The sequence below is a fragment of the Dipteris shenzhenensis genome, chromosome 5 (assembly GCF_047967505.1).
Source record: "Dipteris shenzhenensis isolate YYH24624 ecotype China chromosome 5, Dip_SZ_1.0, whole genome shotgun sequence".
In the NCBI taxonomy this organism is placed as follows: Eukaryota; Viridiplantae; Streptophyta; class Polypodiopsida; order Gleicheniales; family Dipteridaceae; genus Dipteris; species Dipteris shenzhenensis.
Genome location: NC_141600.1, coordinates 47,207,366 through 47,233,221, shown reverse-complemented (window position 1 = coordinate 47,233,221; position 25,856 = coordinate 47,207,366). Strand labels below are relative to the sequence as shown.

The 25,856-nt window shown below is 42.6% G+C and overlaps 1 protein-coding gene across 1 annotated transcript; it reads right to left on the bottom strand.

The window, feature by feature from the left end:
- Nucleotides 1-2,099: 2,099 nt before the first annotated feature.
- On the bottom strand, nucleotides 2,100-5,700 carry LOC147902103 (uncharacterized). The gene is made up of 2 exons (XM_087374677.1): nucleotides 2,931-5,700; nucleotides 2,100-2,798 (listed from the first exon to the last, which is right to left on the bottom strand). Exons 1-2 carry the CDS (start codon nucleotides 5,674-5,676, stop codon nucleotides 2,329-2,331), a joined length of 3,216 nt encoding a protein of 1,071 aa, XP_087230803.1. The 5' UTR covers nucleotides 5,677-5,700; the 3' UTR covers nucleotides 2,100-2,328.
- Nucleotides 5,701-25,856: the final 20,156 nt, after the last annotated feature.

Below are 25,856 nucleotides of genomic sequence, written 5' to 3'. Positions count from 1 at the left end.
TTTCTGTAAATTTTAGAAATAAAAAATATCCTTCTGTTGAACTCACGTGATATAGTTACATATGATGAATGACCCCCCCGAGTCCGGAGGCTCGAAAACGGCCAAAAAAGGCCGAAAAACGCGATTTGCAGCAAAATGCGATATGGCACTTTTTTTGGCCGTTTTCAAAAGTGCCATATCGCATTTTGCTGCAAATCGCATTTTTCGGCCTTTTTTGGCCGTTTCCGGGCCTCCGGATGTCCGATTCCAGCGTTTCCAGTGCCGTTCTTGGGGTTTTGGGCCGTTTTGGACGCGTCTGTAGTGTCAGAATCACCAAATTCTGCATAGAAAATAAATTTTTTAAAGATTCAAATCAGATCACCTCATTAATGTGACATGCTTCTACGAACATATAGTACTATTTCTTTTTCTTATTTTCATCTTCTTTTGTTGAATTTTCAATGTTACGTTGGCCCACTCCTAATTGGTTGAGAGCCTATTTTCTCTCTCTTCTAAAAGGCCCCAAAATGAGCTCCCTTTTTTCCTAATGCTCCGCTTGCATTTAAGGAAGAGGATACTGAGTCTACTCCGAAAGCACTACATACTACAGAAGAAGTAGAGATTGAGTGTACATCTAGAGCACCACAGCCTCCATTGGATGCATCAGAAGAGTTGTCACAGTCTCCATTAGAAACTAGACTGAAATCGTGACAAATTGTAAACTTGTAGTCATAAGGCAAGATCTTTGTTCCTCTTTTATTGTGGATGACTTTGCTATTGCCGCCTTCTTAAAAACAAATCCTTTCCCGAGCACCCTCTATCATCTTTTGAAGAACACATGACCTCTTGTCATATTGTTAAAACTGCCCCTACACATAGTATACTGTATTAGAGACAATCTCCTCCTTAGCCTTCTCAATGATGTTGGTCTCCATGGCTACGGTAGGCTTGTCATCAAAAGTTGCAAGAACATGGTCGGTATCATTAATCTCAAAGAGGTTCCTTGAGAAGAGAGACCATCGTGCTTGGTTTGTGTTAGTTTTCTTCTTTAAGAAGGGAAAGAAACATAATTCTTTAAAAGTAAGGATCTAGAGCCCTTAGACCATAGGAAATCCAAGGGTTCCAATATGTGTGTAGCTTAAGGAGAGGTCAACCTTTCCTTTTATGGACTAGGTTGGTCATGTAAAGACAAAGATTGGCTTTCTTTCTCATAGGTGGAGGATGGAGAAATTGTATGGTCTCAACCTTGTTATACATTTCCTTCTTATGTAGCCTCACATTGATCACATATACCTGATATGTAATCTCATGACAGGGGTTTAACAATAGTTTATACATTGGCTTTTGTCACATAGATGATAGATATGTGATAAGTGCACCTTAAAATATGTAAGCATCTGCTAGGGATTCCACAAAAGGGGTTTTTTAATCTAATAAATTCGTTAAAAAAATAAATTTTTAATCCACAAAGCCATAAGACTCAAAAGTTGATAAAGGGGAAGTAACAAAAGAGCCATATGTAAGTAGGGGTTTACCAAATGCATGTTGTATGCAAGTTTTATAGTAGTGCACCCCTCGAGGATTTGCAAAAGCTAGTTAAGAACTCACACCATATAACTTCATGAATACTAGGAAACCAAAATATGTAGTAGTGTGCATGCAAATGCATGCTCTCTCTCTCTCTCTCTCTCTCTCTCTCACACACACACACACATACACACACTCTTAAGAAAAAAAACCAATGAATGCGGGATAAATGCACATATTTTAATTTCCCTAGTCTTCTAAAGAGGATGATTTTGGATGTAAGACAAAGTGAATTGAGATGCATGTGCTACCCAATCAATATTGGAAAGGACACGAGGATAGGAGAGCCTCTCAAAAAGGTTGAGCCCACTAGATTTAAGCTAACGTACTAAGAGAACTCAGCCGAGACAAAGGACATTGTGTCTGTTGTAAGACAAAGACAAGTAACAAGATCAAATTCAGAACAAATTCAGAACAGTGACAAAGCCATGGAATGTCAATTTTTACCAAAAGGAGTTTTATTATTTGTTATATCTACCTCTCTTAATTATATCTCCATGCATAAACTTGGTAACTAGTAATTAGAATGTGCGTAGTATGAACTTTGTATGGCAAGATATGTGTTACAAGCTAGGTGGTTAACATCATCTGATAAGAGTTCCACTGTATATAGCTTTATATCTTTCCTCGTCTCTGCTCTTTGTACAGACAATCCTCTCACGAGCATAATATATCTAATACAACTGTTGCACTTCTTACATGATCACGTATTTTTCTACAAGCTACCATCGAGCAATTTTACCTCAACACACACGCAGCTTCCTACGTAGATTTGTATGGCGTGCAGGAGAACGAAAGGGAGGTCAGATGAGAGAACGGGTGCGACGCCATCTCGTAGTTGGGCGAGTTTCCCTTCTTAGTTGGCTTGCCTGCTGCCGCTAGCACATCCAGCTTCGCATACTCCTCTATGTCGTGCCTGATCCCAACCAGCAGACTCGCTACATGCCTCATCGTTGGTCTTTCTTCCGGCACTGGATGTACACAGTCCAGAGCTATCCCCAACGCTTGTAGCATCTCGTTGATGTAAGGATCAGGCATGCCTCGCAGCCTCGGATCTAATATATCCACCACATCATGATGACAATGCTGCATCTCATGCACCCAATCTGTGAGGTGTCGACCTTCCCCCAAGCTTGCATCGACTGGCCTTTTGCCTGTCAGCACTTCTAGCAACACGACCCCATAGCTGTAAACATCGCTTTTGTCCGTGATGGTTAACGTGTAGGCGTATTCTGCATGATGCGAAATAGGGTCTCAGTAATGTTCTAGGATCGAATTAACAGAGATACAACAATCTGGTACAACAGAGATACAACATGCTCTAGAAACGACCTTCGGAAAATCAAACGACAAGAGAGACTAACCTGGCGCAATGTATCCGTAAGAACCGGCCAACAGGCTTTGAGTTCCACCAGCTGAATCCACAACCTTTGCGAGCCCAAAATCTGCAAGATAAGGCTCCAAGCGAGCGCCCAATAGAATGTTGTTGGCTTTGATATCTCTGTGAATTATGGGTGGTAGACAATCGTGATGAAGATAAGCAAGCCCCTGCGCAGCACCGAGTGCAATTTTGTACCTTGTATCCCAATCTAACATTCGTCTCTTCTCATGAAGCACCTCCCCTAAACTTCCATTGGGCATGTAGTCATACATAAGAAGGTTGATTTCGTGATTTGTACAGTATCCCAGAAGCCTGACTATGTTAAGATGCCTGATGGCCCCTAAAGTCTCAATCTCAGTCGAGAAGAAATCTCGTTCGGATATGATTTTGCTACGGCTCAGGACTTTCTTCACGGCGATAACCTCGCCTCCCGGTAATTCGGCTTTGTACACAACGCCTGAGCAACCCTTCCCAACAATATTGGTATCAACCAGTCGGTCAAGAACATCGTCGATCGTGAAACTGAACTTCTGGAAAGGAGTGATTTGCCAAGGCCAAACCATGTCAGGCTCGCGTAAGTTGACACCCGAGTTTCTACTCATGGATATTAGTAGGAAAGCCCCGATGGCAAACATCACTCCTACGCTGCCAAAGAGAAAGCCAAGAATAACCTTGTTTTTGGGGAAGATCCTTCTGTGCAAGGTAGATGTAGCATTTGGAAAACAAGAAGGCACGCATAGCCCCTGATTACCCGCGTAATCACTACTAGGCAATGACCTGAAAAAATATGTGTCGGGAAGTCCTCCAGTAAAGTCATTGAAGGAAACATTGATTGTCATCAGACTTCCCATCGTGCCAAGCACATCAAGACTCCCAGATAGACTGTTATGAGACATATCAAGATCTCCGAGGGCAAAAAGCCCAGAAAACTCTTTAGGAATGGTGCCTGACAAATTGTTGTAGCTGATGTTCAGTGAAATGCTCAGGGTCTTTATTCGCCCAAACGAGGAAGGAATGGATCCAGACAAAGTATTGGAACTCAGATCCAGCAGCATGAGCTTCCTACAGCCACCCAACTCAGAGGGAATGATACCAGAAAGCAAGTTTCCCTTCAGGATGAGTTTGGTGAGCTCGCCCAGGCTACCAATCTGGGCAGGAATCGGACCTGTAAGCTGGTTATCGGATAGGTCGAGCAGTTGCAAACTCGAGAGAAGGCTAACCTCGCTGGGGATGCTGCCAGTTAATTGATTCCCGTGAGCATTGAAAAGCTGGAGAGCTTCGCAATGCCCAATTTCCGGAGGTATCGCGCCGGAGATTTGATTACTGGAGATGTCAAAGAAAGTGAGATTTCGAAGCTCACCCAGTTCCTTCGGAATGGAACCACTCAAATTGTTGATGTCAAGACGCAACCTGTACAGAGAACGGCACCCCCCAATGGAAGACGGAATTTCCCCAGACAGTTGATTTGACATAAGTAGAAACTTTTGAAGCGACTGAAGATTTCCGAACTCTACCGGTATGGGGCCTGTCAATCGATTCCATGAGAAGTCGAGAAAGAGGAGCTGGGCACAATTGCCAATGCTGGAAGGGATGGTTCCCTCCAAAGAGTTATTCCAGAGGAAGATCTGCACCAACTGCGAAAGTTTTCCCAGCTCTTGTGGAATTGTCCCCGACAATGCGTTTCTATCGAGCTGAAGGTCCTGAAGGCTGCTACAATAGCCAAGAAGGGGAGGGATGGGTCCGGACAGCAAATTAGCACTCACGTAAAGCTTTGTGACAGCAGTGAGATTGCCCAATTCGTCCGGAATGCTTCCAGAGATACTGTTCTGGGAAAGATCAAGAGTCTGCAAGTTGGAGAGCATCCCGAGCTCCGGAGGGATGGAGCCAACCAGGTTGTTCTGCCAGACATTGAGCACTGTGAGATGCGGAAGCTTGCCGAGCTCCGGGGGCAACGGGCCAGTCAACCTATTCAAGTAGAGATGGAGCTCATGCAACTGGGTGCAATTCCCGAGCTCAGGGGGGATGCGACCAGATAGGTTGGCCATGAAGAGCATGAGGGAGCTGAGGTTGGAGAGGCGGCCAATCTGGGGGGGGATGGAGCCGGAGATGCTGGTGGCTGCGAGGCCGAGCTGGACGAGGCTGGAGCAGTTGCCGATCTCAGGAGGCAAGGGACCGGAGAGGAGAGAGTTACCACCAGCGCGGAAGACTTGGAGGTGGGAGAGGAGGCCGATCTGGAGGGGCAGGGAGCCGGAGAGCTGGTTGTCGTGGAGGCTGAGCTCAAGGAGGTTGGGGAGGCTGAAGATTTCGACGGGGATGGAGCCGGAGAGGTTGTTGCGGGAGAGGTCGAGGAAGAGGAGGCTGGAGCAGGAGGCGAGCTCGGGGGGGATGGTGCCGGAGAGGTTACGGGAGGGGAGGCGGAGCGAAATCAACGACGTAAGTTTGCCGATGTCCGGCGGGAGGTAGCCTCCGACGAGCGGCGGCGGAAGAGAGATGTTAACGACGCCGCCTGGGGTGGCGGTTCCGGCGGCGGAGCACGTTATCCCCGGCCAACGACACGGCGTTCCGTCGGCGGGGCTCCACGACCGCGCTAGAGCTTCGTGGGCGGCGCTCGCCGGAAACGTCTCCAGCAGCGCCAGCAACGCCTCTCCGTCGGCCGAGGTGGCGAAGCAAGGGGCGGAGATCGCCAGAAAGAGGAGGGGGAAGAGGAGGAAACCCCCGCGTGGCGCCATGCAGCCCAGCTCTTCTGTGGAAATCTATTCCCCAGGTCCTCGCTGCTTTATAAGTTTCTCACGCTGCCATCCTTTAAAGGTCGGGCGTTCCCCTTACCCTTTTCACCCGCCCAATCCAGCGCGCCACCGTGGAAGATCCTTTTGCTGCGTGTCGCTGACGTCCCACCGTCCTTCCATTCCCTGCTACAGGATTCTCGCTAACGTGTCAATCCTACTAGGAGGCCACCTCCCGTTTCATGGCTGACGTGGCACTCGGTACGGGCCATACGCCCTTACCCTTCACCAGCCCGCCACTGTGGAAAACCTATTGCTGAGTCTCGCTCACGTGGCCCAACCAAACGCTTTCGGGTTTTGGATGACGTGGCAACCTGTAGACGTGGAGCGCTGCTTACGTGGCCGGGCTACCTGATGACGGAGCACTTGGTATGCCAGTTCTGGCTGGCGTGGCATCCTTGCTGAGCTGGCAGTCTGAGTCTTCGCCAGCGAGGAAGCCACCTGGCGCTGAAGTTGACGAAAAATCTTAAGTGGTCTGAAAAGGGTCTGAAGCAACGACCTCCACCCATAGTGCTCACCCCCCCCCCTCTTTTCAGAGCTGCGATAGGGGGTACCCTATAACGTGCAATTATCAGGCACCTACAATCATCAACCTTCCTTGCCAGAATCTCACCCCACACAAGCTTGGCACATAAATAAATTTCAGCGTTGCACGATCCCATTCCACCCTCCCACAAAATATTTTCCTTAAGAGGTGGAAAAACCTTTAGGCTAAAACTTTTAAAGGCTTTATTCAAACTAAAAGGTAGTACGTGAGTGGCAAATTTTTGGAAATCAACTTTAGCCATACTTTTCATAGACGTTTTTATTGAAATTTTGTAGGAGGTTAATTTCCAAAATCTTCCATTCCGTTAACAATAATGACTGAAAATTGGCACAGTTTCTTTCTGCAACTGACATGCCTTGAAATTTGTAAATTTAAACTTTCTATTTACTGATTTGCTAATCTCCAAAATCTGAGATTTGAGGAACAACAGTAATCTGTCGCAAACCCGATGATAAGAGATTTTTCTTCCCAATGATTAATAATTCCCCGAAACTTTGCACACTTGCGCCCTTTATACATGTAAAGCAACCTATGAGCTGCCTCCCTACGATCTAGACAAATTGTAGAAAATAAAAATTTCAAATTTGTAACAACTTCCTCTATTGAGTAATTGTCACTAATTCCACAAAGGAGGGGGGGGGTTCCTTGAACGTAGGCCAGAACCGCCAGAGTCCAGACTCCAACCTTTCCCTTTCTTCACAGAAGACGATCAGTAGCGGACCCCCGAATCTCGAGCACAATATATTGCTGTCTGCCCACAGCAGTTGTTCCAACCTCTCGTACATGCAGAAAGCCCAACGATTGCTCGAATCAATGCTGTCTCAATGCTACACGTAATAACAACGTATAATCCTACAATCTTAAAAGCGGCGCTCTGTTGTTGCTGTTTTCCGTAACTTCCTCCTACCGAGTCCCGACTCGTTTCTTCTGTCGAGCCACAATTCATGGATAATCGCCATTGGCCGGTTTTCAGGTGGAAGTGCGCCTTTCCACTTAGGCACGCTCTCCAAGCTCCAATTGATTATCACCCGTTGCGCAGCCGGCACTGGCAATCGCATCTGCTGTTTGTGCCTTGTGAAGTCGAGTCTGAGGCTTTCCTTTCAAATTTCAATCCTTTGCCTTTTCGCTACAATCGTAATTCGAGCTCAAGTAGCACGTGGATCCGCCAGAATCATGCCCTGGCCCCTAGTATAGATTTAACTGTACTCCGTTACAGCTTCCCGAGTCTCCACGATCGCACGAGATCGGATGGTGTGCCTTCTTATTAGTTAAGTGTTTAAAAATTAAAGTACTCTTTCGCCCACATGAAATGAAACTTCAAAGCGCCCTGGCCCCTGGCCCCTGAGCAATCAGATCCCACCAGTTGCATTGACACCTCGGTCATCTCATAGTTATTTCGAACTCGAAGCTCTAAAATCATGATATGTCATCATGATTGCTATTCTCGAGCCGTAGTTGGTATTTTTTAGGTACTGGTTCCTTCCTCTAGGGATTAGGCGGCTCCGAGCCTCCGACCTGGAGCGGGTAGACCGTAGAAGTTGAACTTACACTAACTCATGAGTCGTGAGTCGTGTTGAGGGTGGAACGGGAGCTAGTAAACTGAGGCTGAGGGCCGAGGCTTAGTAAAAGGATAATTCAAAGATTGAACAGTTAAGTACGGTACAAACTTTAAAGTAGTCCTCAGGCCTGACTCCCGACTCCGAGTCGAGAGTCGAGACTCGAGCTCCAGGTTCAATTTTCACTGCGTTGAGAGACCGACTCGAGAGTCGAGACTCGATATAAAACGGGCCTCTAAATTATCTGACTCGATATAAAACGGGCCTCTAGATAAGACGTCAATCAGGTGTCATAGTAGACTGAAGTCAGGACTCAGTGGAGACTGTGGAGTCTAATTTCTAAAAAGTCTCGGATCAATGACTCTATCAGCGTCGGGACTCGGGCGTCACGGGCCGGCAGTGCTCAGTTCTCAGTGATTGCCTTTCTATCAGATCAGCCTCGGCAAGAGTGTCTGCTTTCGCCGTTCCGGCCGGCGTTCCTTCTGAAGGTCTAGACTCCGATTCCGACTCTAGAGAGTCTCTCTGGACGCTGGATTTCCGAGTCTGGACTCTGGACGCTGGGCGGGCCGTCGGACCTCAACGCTGAACTATGGCGCATGGATATGAATCATTGAGTCAAGGACTCAGCGGTGTAGACGAATAAATGTTGATGACCACTGTCGTGCCACGAAACCGGTGATTCACAGTGCTTGCGGAATTTCGATTGCTTGGGGAGTGACGGTGCGGCCGTGCCACGCATTCGTGCCGGACTTGTCACCTGAGTTGTAAAGTGGCATCAGATGTTTAAGAAGAACCCGACTAAAAGAGTTGGCTCCAGCTGCGATTCCGAAATGCACAGACAGAGCATTAGTATAGCCTCTTTTCTCAAGCGCATTCTCGAGTCTGGACTCGTGTGTCCTTAAGAGTCCTGACTGCTGACAAAAGCTTTTTTTTTCTCGTGCAAATGAAGCTCTGCTCTTTCTTGACATGGCCCATACTGTGGTGCGGATTCCGTAGCTGCTGTCGACAATATTTTCCCATGAGACCAAAGGTCGAACCTCTGTGTCATATAATTTCCTTTACACGACGGTTAATGTCGAACGTTTTAACTCGAGAGAAGTGAGAATGAGTCCCTAGGATTTCGAAAATTGACTCTCGACGGGAGCTTGGCATAACGATTCGCTACGATGTAAAAACGTATCCTGCGTCGAAGTGTGCGTAGTCGGCGTCGGCATTGTCCATATGGTGTGGAGCAAATAAGAGACGAATTTTCGATCACTGCTCAAAGGGCGCAGTGAACTATTAATGTCAACCTCCTACGCAGGAAATTTGGCGATATCAAGAAGTACGAAAGTCGGTTCACGTAGTTTTATGCATTCCCAATTTCTGACTAGGAATTCGTCTTCTAATGGGAACCTCAAGCATGCCTTCAGTCCTCGGTCTGTTATATCTCTTCGGATGGATGGACTAGTGCAGCATTCTGCTGCATATCCGTATTGGATTGTTAAGGAAACGTTCTACGTTCTTTGCTGTATGGTATGAGACCGATGAAAGGCATGCAAGAGGTAAAAGGCGCCAGGAGCAATATACATTACAGATTGGCAGTGCCATGAAGAGTCCATCGGACACGCAATATGCAGGGGTCGATTTCCGATTCCGGACTGATCCTGACCTGTTTATTTTGCCAAATCAGGCTGTTTTAGCTTTCAAATTTGCAAATGAAATGTAAAAAGATTCGTGGGTGGTTAGCCCCAGGCCTCTCACAGTCTGCTACGTAGTACGAGTCTGTGCAAAGGTGAAAGCAAGTAGGAAGCATGGCGGCGAGGGGGGGGGGGGGGGGGGGGGGGGTTTGAAAGCAAATGGGGGGGAAGGAGTGCAAAAGCAGAGGAGATAAGGTGGCAGGAGACAGAGGTACAATGACAGAAGTTCTCGAGAGTCGGAGGGTAGAAGGTCGACAGATGCAAGACTTGAATGTAACAAAAGAGAGGAAGAAGGACTGAAAGTTGTTGAAGGAGAAAATATCGTCAAAATCAAAGTTAAAGCCGGGTCTACGTGGCATTTGCTTTGTCAGCATCCCAAACCACATTTGTATATCTTTGATGACGTGGTAACTCCTATGACCATTGAGTGACCCCTCACCCACCCCTCCCCCTTTGCTTTTATCTCGCTGCCCAAAAAGGTCTCGCTAGAACGCTTCCTTTGGCCCATCATCCTCTTCGTCTTGTCTTGCCCAGTACCCCTTCGAATGCCTCCTCACCCACTTGTTTTTGTTGAGGTCACCTTTGCCCCCACATTCCAATTTCCCATTCACTTTTCTATCCTTCGTTTTATGGGGGTTTCACACCCGTCCCCGCGGACGGGTGAGGCCCCTAAAATGGATGTCTGGTGTCCACTTGGAGAAAACCACCAGTCCGTCCGCGTCCCTATTCACAACGGGGTGGACGAATTTTCATTAAGTATTAAATGCAGCCCATGTCTAACACCAAAAGTGGCTTGTCTTGATGGCTAAACTGTCAAACCTATGGCGGCTAAGGGTCCCAGGTTCAAGTCCTGGCTAGTGTGCTCTTGGCTGAACGAGGACGCTCTCTTGGGAGGCGCTCTGAGGTGCTCGAAATATTTTCCCCGCCCAGGCGTGACTTGGATTCCACGTCCTCCTTTTGCTCCAGTCGGACGGATGGGTGTGAAGCCTCACAAGAAGAGGCGCGCATATTCATTGGTGGTCACTCTGTTCACCAATTTACGAGCGGACGGGTATGAAACAGCCCTTACTCCCCATCCACACTTCATAAATTAACCTCCCTTTTCACACAGTTTCGAGATGCCTCCATGGTCATCCTTTAATCTGTGAGTATTCATATCCCAAAGTACATCATGCATTCAAAACGAGGGGTTTTTTAATCCAACATTAAGAAAGAAAATATAATAACAAGATTTCAAATTTAAAAATAACTGTGTTATTTGATAAGTAAAGAGGGGTGGTTTTATTGGGAGAAAAGTTTTAGTTGAGGGGTTTGTCTTACTCGTTGAATGCACATGATACATAGCGTTTCTTAATAGTGCACTCCCCAATCCTTTTGACCCATCATTAACTTTACTTTCTCAACTACAAAGCACATTCACTTCCTATCATGCCATAATATCTCTATGCATGAGAATTTCTAGAAACTCAAACCATCTGCTTGGAGTAAAAGTTCACAACCACCTAATTGCAAAGAGCAACATGAGCTTTAAAAAATGATATAGTTTGTCTCACTCACCCCCCTCCTAAAACAAGTGTGTACATGGCAATTTTACCAACACCTTGCATTAGGCAAGCTACCTCGACACAATGTGGCCATTGCCACCCAACTAAATATTGGGTATTTAAGGAATACTATGGGTCTTGCCTATGTGCTTTGTATGATATGACTATTGGATCGAAAATAAGAGACACCACAAAGTATAAAATTTGTTCCTACTAACAAATCAATCTACATTTCTATGTCATTGTCTCTAGGATCTAGAGCTAGATCAAAAGAAAACCTTAGGTGTAAATGTTCACAAAAGGACCTTACTCATATAGGGACCATAACATTTATGCCAAATGAAGGATCCTATTAGAATCCTTCACCCCTCCTTTTATTTTTAAACTACACTCAAATTACTCAACTAGAAAGAGACCTTAGTAACTTTTAACATTATACATCCATCATGCAAATCATGCATTCACTCTTCCCCACACATATCTTCTTAGAGAAGGACATTCTCTAACCAATACAATACACATGGACTATCCTCTCGAGCAAAGTAAAAGGAGCTTGACCTTCTAGAGCAACCTTATTTACAAGCATCCACCTTGCTAGAGACATGTGGTTGCTCAAATCATTCCATGCCACTTAAACAATTAGCTTCTTTTCTCGATGCTTCGCATCTTTTGTGAAAGATTTGAGATATTGCAATTTTCAATGTCATCAAGCACATCATGTTGTTGGTTGACAATAAATTACCATGTGGTCATATATGATTTATAAATTTGTCATTCTAAGTACAATGGTGGGCACACTAGGAAGCATATGTTCGACAAGCCAACAAGTAACACCAATAAGAAATATTTTTCACGGTATTTTATACAGTTACTAGTGTCAGTGCTAGGAGTCATTTCGAAAGAAATAAGTCATTATATCTACTAAATGGAATGACTTTCTCTTTAACACACCTTGCAACAATCTCCTTCGAAGCACTTGTGCAACACATGTTTGACTTTTCATATTTTCAATTTGCAAGCACCTTTATATGGGCTCTATATCAAAGAATTTTATGTTCAAAATAGGTGTGTATGTGTGCATGCATGTATGTGTATGTGGGGGGGGGAAGGGGGGCTTGCGCACACACACGCGTGTGTTTGTGTGTGTGTGAACTCATTTGCGTGCATGCATGGGTATGCACGTGCAAGCATGTGTGCACGGGTGCAGTAAACTTGGAATTGAGAAACTGAACATGGTGCTTTGGTTGTATCTTTAAGAAGAGCACTTACTCACATCATACATCTATTTTAAGTTGATCATAGTGAATACATTGGAAACTTCTATGTAGAAATATGTTTTCTTATGTAACCCTTGAAAGCATGGAAAAAGATTTTATTCCCAATAACTCCCCATGATATTCCTATAGTGTTGATTTAAATGTCCATTGCAAAGGCATCAAGGGGTACCTAATAGACTTTATGTTTATTATCTATGTGTCAATAGAGGTAAAGAGTACTATTTTGATTATATAGTGTTTCATAGGGTCTTCATACCCGATGTTCAATTACCTCATCACAATATCGCTTTCACCTTGTTAGGAGATCTTACACATATGAAAAGAAATATAGTAATACAATCTTTTGAAACTAAACAAGCAATGGTTTATAATAGAATAACTTAAGGTAACAAGCATAAGATGTGGGAACGTCAGCCATGTGTTAGAAAGGAGACCTTGTAAAAATACTCCTTTTCTCAAAACTTTACAACTCATGACTTGTAGCAAAATAAGAACTACATGAAGCATTACTTTATGCAAGAAATGATTTTTCAATCACTCTCATACATAATGTTTTAAGTGCCAAAGTTGCACCCTAATTGATACGTACGAAATCTAATGAAATGTGTTTGGTTTAAAATCATGCTTTAGAAAGATGAATGATATAAAAGTAAACCAAGGGATTCCTCTTTTGACAAAAATAAAATGATCATAGATTCCATTAGGGTGATCATGACCTCTATAACAATCAAATGCTTGACATCACAAAGGCCAAGCTACTTTTTGACAATGGTTATTCTTAAAGCTTTGAGAAGCATATATGAGATACCTATACCATTAAATTCTAAAGGTCTTTGTGCAACCAAATAATCATATCGAAGTCTTAAAAAACAGTTAAACTAGCCTTCCCTTGGGTTACTTTTATGTCATAAAAAAAGACTCTAGCATTTATACAAATAATCTTGTGAATAAAATGCATCATGATTCTGACATTGTAAAGGACTATTCATCATGAAATATTATTATCTTAATGAAAGAACATGCATCTGTATTCTTGTCATTTATGTCAAAGAAATGCACAAACTTGAGCATATTGGCATGAGTGCATAAAGCATATTTATAAATATGTGGTATCCACTTGCTAGAAAAGGAGGCCAAATGGATGTTCGTTTCAATAAAGTGTTGTTTATGGCAACATTGAGTGACATATCACTATCATGCACATCCAATTGCATACTTTCGTCTCATGCCTACGCATCAATACTATCAAAGAGAAACTCAGTCATAGTTGTGATTTATGAATTATGAATAGTGAATCAAATACTCAACTCTAATTTAATAGAAGTCTTCAATCTTTTAGTTGATCATTCTTTCCACAAATTATCGTGTAACTAATCTTATAGCCTATTGAAGCATCTATTTCCAAGCCCATGTTCAAGCACTTTACACTTCAAAAGTATCTTAATCATGCTTCCCATGAGAACTTTTGGATACATTCTTATTATGTAGATACATTTTCTACAAACTATACATTTCTGTGATCACCCATGCAGACAAAATTCATATTCAAGAAAATACTAAAATCAACTTTTTTCACTTTAAACTTTGCTAGGTCAAAACCCTTCTCATTAGAATGTTTTAACTTTTACATTTGTTTGCACAAAATAATGTTATTTTAGGTGGATTTTCTTTAAAAATTAGATACGTCAGAGGAAATTCCCATATCATAGAAATTATAGTACATAAGCATCTAGGAATCTCACTGCTCAAACAAAACAAATCACAATTTTGTAAGATCTATGAAGGATTACAACATGTAGGAAACAAACAATCACCTAGTTTCCACTAGAAAGGAAGAGATCATGATGAGATCACATGCCTTGGGGTCTTAGCTAGAAGGTTGCACTAGTAAAAAATCCCATGTATCACGTGCATTCAAGGGTGTTGAGGAACCATCTCAACATCATGTTATCATATGTGCAAAGCACTAACCCAAAAGAGTGCTAAAAAGGAAAGGGTTGGAAACCCTAGCCCTAACCCTAACCCTAAAGGGACGTGTATATGTTCATAATTTTCAACTAATTCTATTGTGTATAGTTAGTCATTTGTGGTGTGCTCTCTAGCAATGCCCTCTCTCCTCATCTCCACTCTTCTCCTCTCCTCTCTCCATACTTGTTCATGGTATCAAGGCATGGTTCTGCCTTCTGCTAAGGCACCATCCTTGAGAGTGTGAGAGCGTGAGAAAGATTCAGAGATTATTCGGCATTCATTTCTTTCACTTCGTTGAGTGATAGAATTTCCGTTCAAGTGAGAGCAATTTCCGTCCATTCATTTTCTTGAGGATTCTTTTGAGAGTTTTTGGTCCATTTATTGAGTGAGAGACTATTGTGTGAGAAATTCTTCTTCTTCAAGTGAGAGTGAGAGAGAGAGAGAGAGAGAGAGAGAGAGAGAGAGAGATAAGGATCCGACTCCTATCTCTAATGCACAAGCAATGCCTTTAAGCTCCAAAGTTCTCCTGCATAGTCTAAGCAAGGCTCCTATAACTCCAAAGCCTCCTAGCCTCTACAACTTATGGCTCCTATGGCAATAGGCCCTCCATAGCAAGTGGTTTCTACAACTATGAACGGCTTCTTCATTGATTCGTATGCATGAGATATCAACCTTGCAAATGACGCACATGTAGCTGGCTCTAACCACCTTTCAAAAAAGCTTCAAAGCTTTAGCAAAGGATACCTATGAGGTCACGGCCTAAGAAAGCAAAAGTCTATAGCAACCAACGTAAATGGTTACACAGCACAACACTCAGCCCAGGCAAGTCCTCCATCACGACCTCTGAAATGGCCAATCGACTAATCTACTGACAATGGACAATCACACAGTGCTCTAGACTAAGATTCTTTAAATTACTTCCAAGCACAGCTCAATGTAGCTCATCGCCCTGTAGCATGTAGTCTCGACAGACACGCTTCCAACTCCTAGTGGCTCACAACAGAAGCCCAAGTGCCATTGATCAACCATGACCTCTATACAACGACTCACTTGCAAGTAAGCTTGCAACGAGTTCACGCTCCACCAGCACACTAGCTGCCTCTCCAAGGACTACCTCATGAACTTTGTCAGGCCAACAACATCTAGCAACCAAACTCCAACATAAGGTGGCTTCTCACACAGTTGTAGACGCTTACAGGAGACACCAACAACACATGCAATGGATCAGTCCATCTCATCGATGCAACACACATAACTAAGGCCTCCTACCTTCTATGCACTAATGATCTAATGATGCCTCTAGGTGAAATGACGCTGAGGTGTCTTGATGGCGTGGATGGTGACATGGCAACTGATGTGGCTATCGACGTGTATGTTGACATGGCCAAAGATGTGGCAAGATGATTGGGATGCTGACGTGGTAGATGTGGGTGAGGTGTTTACGTGTCACTCTCCCACATGTGATGATGTGATGTTTAAGATAAGATACCACGTGGCGACTTCCAAACCAAAACTAGGTCAATAGAGAGACTACAACGGAATCTTGAGGACATGCCGATAGATTCTTGGGAGATTCTGTCTAGGCAAGGCTTCCATCATTAATGGCCATTATGTTGCTATGAGTGTAGGCCTTTCATGGTCGCGCATTGAGGCATTGCCACATTAGCACAAGCCACCTCACCACTACCATCTGGCATAGGCCTCTATCAAGGACAGTAACTTTGCCACAAGCACCCTTCGCTCCTCTCATGTGATCACAAGTGCCACCTAAGCACGTTTCTCCATAGGCATTTCCCTTCACAAGCATAGTTTCCCATGTGACATTTGCCACAGCACTGTCACATCATCATCGTTCTCGTTTTTTGCCCCTCCATCTAGATCGACCCGTATCTCTTAATCTAAGAAGAATTTGAGGATGGTCCAAAAAGAAAAAATGCTTGATTTTTCATGCTCTATGTGATCGTGACATCGTGCATAAGTATCATAGACTTTATAGCCTTGGAAAGAAATCCACTTCTTGTATGCACATAAGCCTCTACAACAAAGCATCTGACCCAGCACCTAAAAAGAACTAAAGAGAATGAATTATTTGTTGCTTTCTCATCTCTTTACTTTTGGTCCAGACTTAGATTAGAGTAGATTAGATGATCCTTAGAGGACAGAACTCCAAAGTAGCCAATCGAAGCCATGCCCAAAAATTCCCAAATAGTTCCTACTTGGAGTCAATCCCTATGCTCACATGCGGTTTCACATCTTCACATTTCCTAAAACCTAAACACCATAAGTTCAGTGAGTAGACTTTAGAGTTTTTAGAGGCATTGGTCAATTGATCAGAGGGCAGATTGCACATCATTTGATTTTACACTCACATGCCATCATTGTAAAGCCTTATAGGCTATTTTTTGCCATTGTGCATATTTTTTCAAGCCTTGGAAAGCCTCTTGGCTATTCGCGGCCTCGTTTTCCACAAGATATTGATATATATTCCATTTCTTCTTCACCGACAGTTCAATTCACGGTTGATACATACACTATTTTTGCTATTGATTCACTACTACACACGGATCCTATTGTGATGCTTAAGTATCGACGTTTAGCATGCATAGGGCACTAATCATCGATATTGGAAGCGGGGTCCGTTAAGGGTCATATATAGCGACTTTAGTAAAACGTCACTATATAGTGACTTTTATCAGATTGGTAATGGTCGATATATAATGACAGTGAGAGAGTTTTTTATAGCGACGTTTTACAGAGAGTTTTTTTTTTCCCATACCGACTTTAAAAGATAGTTTTTTACAATGATAAATTTTTGTTAATTTTCATACATGTTTGATCTTTTGAGAGAATAAAAGTACAAGAGTATGTACATCAAGCCTTTGAAGCTCATATATTCATGTCCAAGTTTGAGATGAAAAAAAATCAATGAAGAGCATTTACATCAACGGTTTCATCCTAAGCCAAGTCTAACGCACCAAACAAGTCTACCTCTAACTATATACCGAGTTGATCTCCTATATCATCGTTGTACTCTAGCATCGTACGTTCACCTAAGAGTACTTGTTCATCTTCTTCAATAAAGTGTAGTGATTCTTGATGATCGTCATCTTCTTCCTCAACATCATGATCTACATCTTTCTCCCGTAAGATGTCATTATGCACATCTTCCTCTTGGCTCATATTGTGATCTTCATCTTCTTCGCTAGATTCATTTGGATCAATTGGATCCAACATTGGTAGTGGCATCTCCATATCCACATCTCTATCTTCAAAAATTTGCTTACTTCATGCTGCAACTTGGATCACGTACCACCATCTTGGATCGAAACGATCCGGATGAAAAACCACCTACATTTAAGATGGGTGCCAAATGCCATCAATTATATATATGAAATTATGCTTAAGTACATGTATCAATGGATCTTTAAAAATGAAAGCTTCGATTAATTAAATCATTAGTATGCACCTGCTCACATTGCTCGGGAAGAACAAAAGTATCAATTTCATTGGTCCAAAGTTTGGTGGAGACTATTGCAAAGAAACTGCTACTGTCTTTTCTCACTGTCGCATGGGGACCGTTGTAAATAGTTCTAAACCATTTTACATCAAGAATGAAAATACTAAATCGTCTGAAATCAGCTTCATAGATTTCGCGTGTGGTTCCACAATAATCCAACTGTGAGGAGAGATTGGTATCCGAAGCACTTGCTCAGCTATCTTGTGTGAAGTTAGCCATGACTCCACAATCATACGTGACTCTCTTTGAATCGATGCGTTCCACATGAAAATGTTGTCCATATGACCATAATGCACTTTACTTTTTGTACTATAAAAGAGCATCATTAAAACAATGAAGATGCATCTATTTTATAGAGTATATTGCCACAAATAATTAATTAATTACGTCAAGAGGTAAGAAACTTACATGCATCATACATCCAGATGATAACTCTCGCTCGCATTGGTTTATTGTCTCTCCATCGCGTTCGGCTTTACGTAGAGCCAATTGTAGCCAATCAAGTAACACATGAGTGGAGAGAAGATCCAGATCCCGTGGATATGGTTGCGATCACGTGTACATTACTCTGAATCTCATCCTTGCATTTATTCTTTCTGCTTTGGCCGCTTCATATCTCTCAATCCACTTCTGCATCTCCTTGCTATTGAGGATACAAAACTTATTGAATTTCTCCATTTGCTCTTCGCTCATCTTCTTTCAATCCCTTTTCCTTAGGGAACTGCCAGCGATGCAATCATCATCCTTGTTATGCCAAGCTTACGGCATATCGGGATCTGTGGATGCAAGAAACTCCATGATATATACTAATGACTCTTGCACAAGCCATCCCTCTGCCATGCTTGCTTCTAGTCTTGCTCTTTGTCTTACAAATCCCTTCAAAGTTTTCATAAACCGCTCGAGAAAAAACATCCACCGATTATGAACGATACCTGCAATGGCCACCTCATCAACTATGTGCACAAGCAAGTGCACTTGAGTTGTCATAATGCTCGAGGGAAAGTGCTTCTCAAGCAAGCATATAGCTTCGATGGATTCCACCCTAGCCTTCTCGATGCTCGATATGGAGATCTCTTTTTGAGATATTCACCTATTTCACATGCCCATGTAAGATATATTCATAATCAGTCTACAAATTATTCAGCTTAAATTGAAGAAAATGCAATCAATGCGATTTGATAGTAAGCATACCTCACAATACCACTGATCTTGAATATAGCATTTCTAACATCTTCTTGTAAGCACCATTTTATTGTAATTGGGAGGATGAGCTATCAAAGCAACAAAGAAGTCATGTCAACAATAAAACATAATCATAATTATGCTAACGCATCACGATTATCGGTACACTAATCCTACAACTTAGAATACCTGTAAGACCTTGTGCCAATCATGGGACTTGAGCCCACTAAGCTTATTGTCCTTTGAAAATGCTCCTTTCAAGCAATGCATGTACCTTGTGGGTGTTTGAAAAGAGGCAATGTCTGCCTTGACCGCTGCCTCCTCTCATAGAGAGGATCCATGTTGCTTTCGGGAAAATAACTTTTCCCGAAGTATGCACTTGGGGCCACAAACGAGACATCCTATTCATAGCACACAAGTCTTCTTGCACTCCTCTCGAGTCTTTGGAACCAACCAAGTGTGCCCAAATAGTAGCCCCCACATTCTTGAAGATATACATGGGGTCCAAGAGATGATTGATTTGTAATTGACCCCAATAAGGAAGCTCGTAAAAGATCGATAGTGTTACGTCAACTATAATACTGTGACATCGGTATAATGGGGAAACCACGAGGGCTTGACAATACTTACCTATGTGGCTAATAGGGTCTAGGGGGAAATCCTAGGCCTAGGTAATTAATGGAAGGGTGCATTAGTTGAACCTAAAGAGGGGTTTAATGGTAAGGTCCACTTGGACACATGGCACCAGGAGGGTTGGCCACTTGGGAGGTATTGGGCTAGGAGGGAGGATTCTAGAGGGAGCCAAAAAAAGAAAGAGGGTTGAGGAGGCTCCAAGAGAAAGGAATCCGTGGTCAGGTGGAACATAGGGAGCATGCCATTTGGATTAACAAATGCTCCAGCAACTTTCATGACACTTATGAATAGTGTCTTAAGGCCATATCTAGGGAAATTCGCTATAGTATTTCTAGACGATATCCTTATTTATAGTAAAACCACAAAAAAACATTTGGAACATTTGCAAAAAGTGTTCCAACTGCTTAGAGATAATTCACTCTTTGCAAAAGAATCCAAATGTGAATTCTTTGCAAAAGAAGTGAAATACTTGGGACACATAATATCCCAAGAAGGGGTTCGTATGGACCCTGACAAAGTAAGGGCCATATTAGAATGGCCACATCCTACAAATCTAGAAGAATTACAGATATTCTTAGGTTTGTTTGAATTCTATAGGAGATTCATCCAAGATTATGCTAAGATTGCTGTTCCGATGATGGACCAGCTTAAGGGGAAGGGAAGCACCTTCATATGGGATGAATCTCAAAAGAGAAGTTTTGAAAAATTAAAGGTAGCTATAGCGGCAGCTCCTCTCTTAAAAGTAGTGGATCCCAATGAACCATTCGTGGTTGAGACAAATGCCAGTGATTTTGTTGTTGGGGCACAGTTAGGGCAATACTTATACAAAAAGGTCGACCAGTGGCTTTTGAAAGCAAAAAGCTAGATCGCGCCCAACGAAATTACTCGGCATATGAGAAGGAACTATATGCTATAGTCTATGCTTTAAAGAAGTGGAGGCACTATTTATATGGTGCAAAATTTGAGATCATCTTTGATCAAGAAAGCATTAAATGGATTTGTAATTAGCAGAGCTTAAAGGTAGAAAAGCTAGATGGGCTAAGTTAATGCAAGATTTTGATATACAATTGACATATAGGAAAGGGAAGTTTAATGTGGTAGCAGACTCACTTAGCTGAATGCCGATTGTTAATGAATTGAGTTTTACTCAATTTCAGAATGATTTCTTAGAGTCCTTAAAAGGGAAATGTGAATTTGATCCTCACTTCTCTGAAATATGGAAAGCAATTAATAACAGGGATCCAACTAATCGAGAGGCTTTCACTAAGGAGTCGCATGGAAATGGCGACACACCACAGGTTGGTGATAAAGGACTCAAGTGGAGAAAATATACTATTGAAGATGGCTACCTACTCTAGAAGGGCAGAGTATGTGTCCCGGATGATAATGACATTAGGTGCCAAATCCTTTTTGAATGTCATGATAGTCTGAGTGCTGGACACCCGGGAATTCAGAAGACATATGTACTTATGAAAAGACAATTTTTTTGGCCTGGAATAGGTAAGGATGTCCAAGATTATGTATTGAAGTGCCAAAAATGCCAGGTCAATAAGGCTAAATGCCTTAAGGTAGGAGGTCTCCTACACCCATTGGAGATTCCATCTGGCAAATGGGAAAGCATCTCCATGGATTTTATTATGGGACTATCTAGGACACAGAGGGGACACAACTCTGTATGGGTAATTGTGGATCGATTGACCAAGATGACTCATTGTATTCCTGTCAATGAAGATGTTAAAACTCCAAAATTAGCTAGGCTATTTGTGGAGCATATCTATAGATTGTATGGGCTACCAGCCGGTATTGTTAGTGACTGGGATAGCAAATTTAATAGCCATTTTTGGAGGGATGTGTTTAAGAGATTGGAAACTTCATTGAATATGAGCACCACGGACCATCCACAGAGTGATGGTCAAGCTGAAAGAGTCAATCAGATCATTGAGGATATGCTTCGAGCATATGTAAATAAACGACAAACTAATTGGGAACAATATTTGCCCATATTATAATTTGCATATAACAGTGCCAAACATTCAGCTACAGGTTTTAGTCCATTCATGATGATGTATGGATTTCAACCTAGAGCCCCAATGACAGTGGGACTTGAAAAAGAGAACATTCAAGTGGCCAAGTTTGAAGTAAATGAGAAAGTCTACCTTAAGGTACCTGAATCTTCAGAATCTCTAAAAACAGGTAAATCTCCGAAGTTATCTCCTAGGTATTGTGGACCATTCACAATACTTAAGAGGATTTGAGAACTTGCTTACAAATTAGCCTTACCTGAGGGATGTAGAGTACATCCAGTTTTTCATGTTAGTAGACTAAAAAGAAAATTAGGAGATGATGATAATCTCATTGGAAATGAAGTCCTAGTTGAACTTATTGAACCCGCATCTTTACCACATGAACCAAAAAGAATTTTAGATACACAAGAAAAAAGAACGCGACATACTATATGGAAAGAATGTCTGATTAAGTGGAAAGATAGATCTGAAGAGAGTTCAACATGGGAAAAGGTAAGCAATCTCTAGAGGAGGTTTCCCAATTTTGTTTTCGAGGACGTAAACAATTCTTAAGGGGGAGAGAATGTTACGTCAACTATAATACCGTGACATCAATATAACGAGGAAAGCACGAGGGCTTGACAATACTTACCTATGTGGCTAATAGGGTCTAGGGGGAAATCCTAGGCCTAGGTAATTAATGGAAGGGTGCATTAGTTGAACCTAAAGAGGGGTTTAATGGTAAGGTCCACTTGGACACATGGCACTAGGAGGGTTGGCCACTTGGGAGGTATTGGGCTAGGAGGGAGGATTCTAGAGGGAGCCAAAAAAAGAAAGAAGGTTGAGGAGGCTCCTAGAGAAAGGAATCCGTGGTCGGGTGGAACATAGGGAGCAGAAGCCCTCGAGGTTTGAGGAGACTTAACAGATAGCCTCTTCATACCAAGAGAAGGTTCCTCTCCATTCGCCCTCCAAGCTTGAATCCAGTCACTTGCCTTCAAATATGATGGTGGTGGATCAAGCTGACCTCCATGCGCGAGATGGTCCAGTGGAAGGTATCAAGCATGACCTTCATAAATATTTTTCCTCATATGTTTGGAGTATCATGCAAGCGATTTCAAACCCGGTCCACAAACAGGACAAGCATGGTACCCACTTGTAACAAGTCCTGCACACGTGCTTGAATATATTAGTATAAGACATGCATGCGAAAGAGAGTCATAAAAGCATAATCCTATATTATACATGTCAAGACACAACCACTACCTGCGCACTCTCCATATCCTCAGTAGTCATGCATGGTCCACATCAAGATACCCCTGACCAAAATATCATTGGTATGTCTAGGAGCTCTGGAAATATCAAAGACCCACACTCCTCTCCACAAGATCTGTAACTCCTCTATCAAAGGTGCCATGTACATGCCCATATTTTTTGCCTTGTACTTCCTTGGCACAAGTAGTGCAAGCATGAGGTGTCCTTTATTGTTAGCAATGGTGGGATATTGTAATTCACCAAGACTATGGGTCATGTCGACCAAGATGTCGAGCGTAACCCGAAAGGATTCACTCCATCCATGGTGAGCCCAAGATGTAAGTTGCATGGCTCCCTCGCAAAGTCCGACCACTGATTGTCTATGTGCTTCCAAGCTGCACAATCTGTGGGAATCCTCAATGTGTCATCAGTGGACCGATGAGATGCATTCCATGTCATCAACTCCGCTATGGATTTGCATCGGGACGTGGTGTATTCTTGTAATGATGGGAAAGTGTCTCAAGACCTTTACCAATATTTGCTCACCCTGCAAGTCATCTCTATATCGTTGTTCCCCACACTTTGGACAACTAGCCAAATCTCCATGCTCATGAGGAAAGAGAATACAATCATTACGACAAGCATGGATGGTATCATAATCTATACCCACCGTTGTTAGCATCTTCTTCGCTGCATCTCTTGATGCGGGCATGGTATTTGGTGCAGGCAACATCTTCTGGAGAAACCTATCACAATTCCAACATACATAGGCTTTGAATAATGATGATTCGGTACAACATACATAAAGTGGGGATATAAAGGCTTCGACTAATGATGATTCTCAAACATACATGATGATTCTCAAAACAAATAATATCCAAATAATGAGTCAAATTAATGCAGGAGCTAACCTCATTAAGGCTGAGACACTTGTATCCGACCACCCATACTTTGCTTGTAGATTCAAGATTGAGAGACAAGCACATAGTTTAGACATCCTAGCACCCTCGTACAACTGTGTTGATTGCAACTCTCACATTTTGACCTCAGACTCTGACATCACGTGTACATGTGATGTAGTGTCCCTAAAAATAGAATCCATCATGTCCACCATACCCTCATCATCATCCAGGAGACTATAGTCTTGCTCAAAGTGTAAAGGTATATGCGTACCCTCGTCACCCTCCTCATCTTGTTTCAAGATTTCATGTAAATATAAGATCTTGTCTCAAGGTTTTGTGTCATAATGGTATCCAATATTAACCACGAACTCAAATAGCATTGACTTATCGATAATCCATCACCACGTGCAACACTAACGGTGGGTACTGGTTGGGGCTCCTCCCCATACATCTACAAGTGGCACATGATAATATGATGTTGATGTCATACTTCTCGCTTGCAATGAGTGCAATGACAATACAACCTCTCCATAAGCCACTCTATGCTCCCAGGCATTGGCACATCATCTGATGAGCTTCACTCGTCCCTTCCATCTGCACACTTCCAAAATCACAACATGAGCTACAAGGAAATCTATTAAGATCCAAAAAATAGCCACCCATGAGCTTCTTTTCTCTCTTCTAACAATAAGTGCCCTGAACCGTCGCTATATAGCAACTTTTTGCTCTGGTTCCATCGCTATATAGCGACGCTTTTCCCTGTTCCATCGCTATATAGCGACGCTTTATGGATATAAATGTCACTATAGAGCAACGGACCAACGTCGCCATATAGCAACGCTGGGGGCTTAAACCCGAAACCTCGTGTCGCGACGCTTTCTTTAGCATCTCTATTGCGAAAAAAGCAAAAATATCTCCTCCCACCTTATATTCGACGACCTTGCTTTCCTCCTCTCTATGCTCGACTCCTCACCACTACTCATCCTCTCTCCTAATACTTGTGGTCCCTCTCCACCCTTCTCCCTCTTTGCTTGTGTGAAAAGAAGTTTTTTAAGAAGGTGAGTCTCTTTAAGCAATGTAGGTTCGTTTTTTGTGAGATTTCGTTTTGTGAGTGTTGAAGCATATTTCTCCTTGTATTGCTAAGGCTATGTGCTAGTTTTCATGCTTGATTTTCAAGGATTAAAAACAAAAACGAGATTTGTAAAAGAAAAAACACTCACCTCTTCTCTTTTTGGTATTTCTCTTCCTCCTCTTTCTCCTTGTTTGTAGGCTTATGCTTTCTCCTTGTTTATAGGCTTATGCTTGTCTCTTCAATCCAATCCCTTTGAGAAGTTACTTCTCTAAACTCCTCCTTCTTCTAACTAGTTATTTGAAAAATGGTATGTTTCCTCTCTTTTGTAGGGGTAGTCCACAAAACACCAAGCGGGACTATTCCAGGTAAGAAAGTCCTTCTCTTTTTTCCTTTTGTTATTTTTGTTATTTGCATTGGCCTCTGCAGCTAGCGCCTTAAGTGCTAGCTATAGTGATGGGCATAGGAACCCTCTCTTCCCCTATTCCCTCTTCTTTCCCTCTCTCCCTCTCTTCCTCTCTTCCTTCACTTCTTTTTCCCTCTTCTTTATCCCCTCTTTCAATCTCGTTTTCCCATGTTCCTCCTTTTCTTCTCTTCTTTTTTACTCTTTCAATCTCTTTCCCCTCTTCTGTTATGTTTATGCTCTTTTTCCCTCTTCTTTTTTCCCTCTTTCGTCCCCTCTTTCAATCTCTTTTCCTCTCTCTTTCCCCCTCTCTTTCCCCTCTCTTTTTCTTTCCTTTTCTCTTATGCTTATGCTCTTTTCCCCTCTACCTTCTCTTATGCTTATGCTTATGCTTTCTCTTTTCATAAACATATGTATTTGCCTATGCTTAAGCTTTCTCTCTTATTCTTTTATGCTCATATGCTCATGCATAAGAATAAGCATATCCTTTCTTTCCCTTTCTCTTATGCATGAATGTCTCCTTCTCTTTCTCCTTCTCCTCTTTTCCTCTTTTCCTCTCTCTTTCTCCCCCTCTTTCCCCTCTTTCGATCTCTTT

What these genes read in the sequence shown, in the direction of transcription:
- LOC147902103 (XM_087374677.1), bottom strand. Translation starts at nt 5,676, where the DNA reads ATGGCGCCACGCGGGGGTTTCCTCCTCTTCCCCCTCCTCTTTCTGGCG. An exon ending in TTACGGATACATTGCGCCAG is followed by an intron (nt 2,799 to 2,930) that starts GTTAGTCTCTCT and finishes CGCATCATGCAG; the next exon opens with AATACGCCTACACGTTAACC.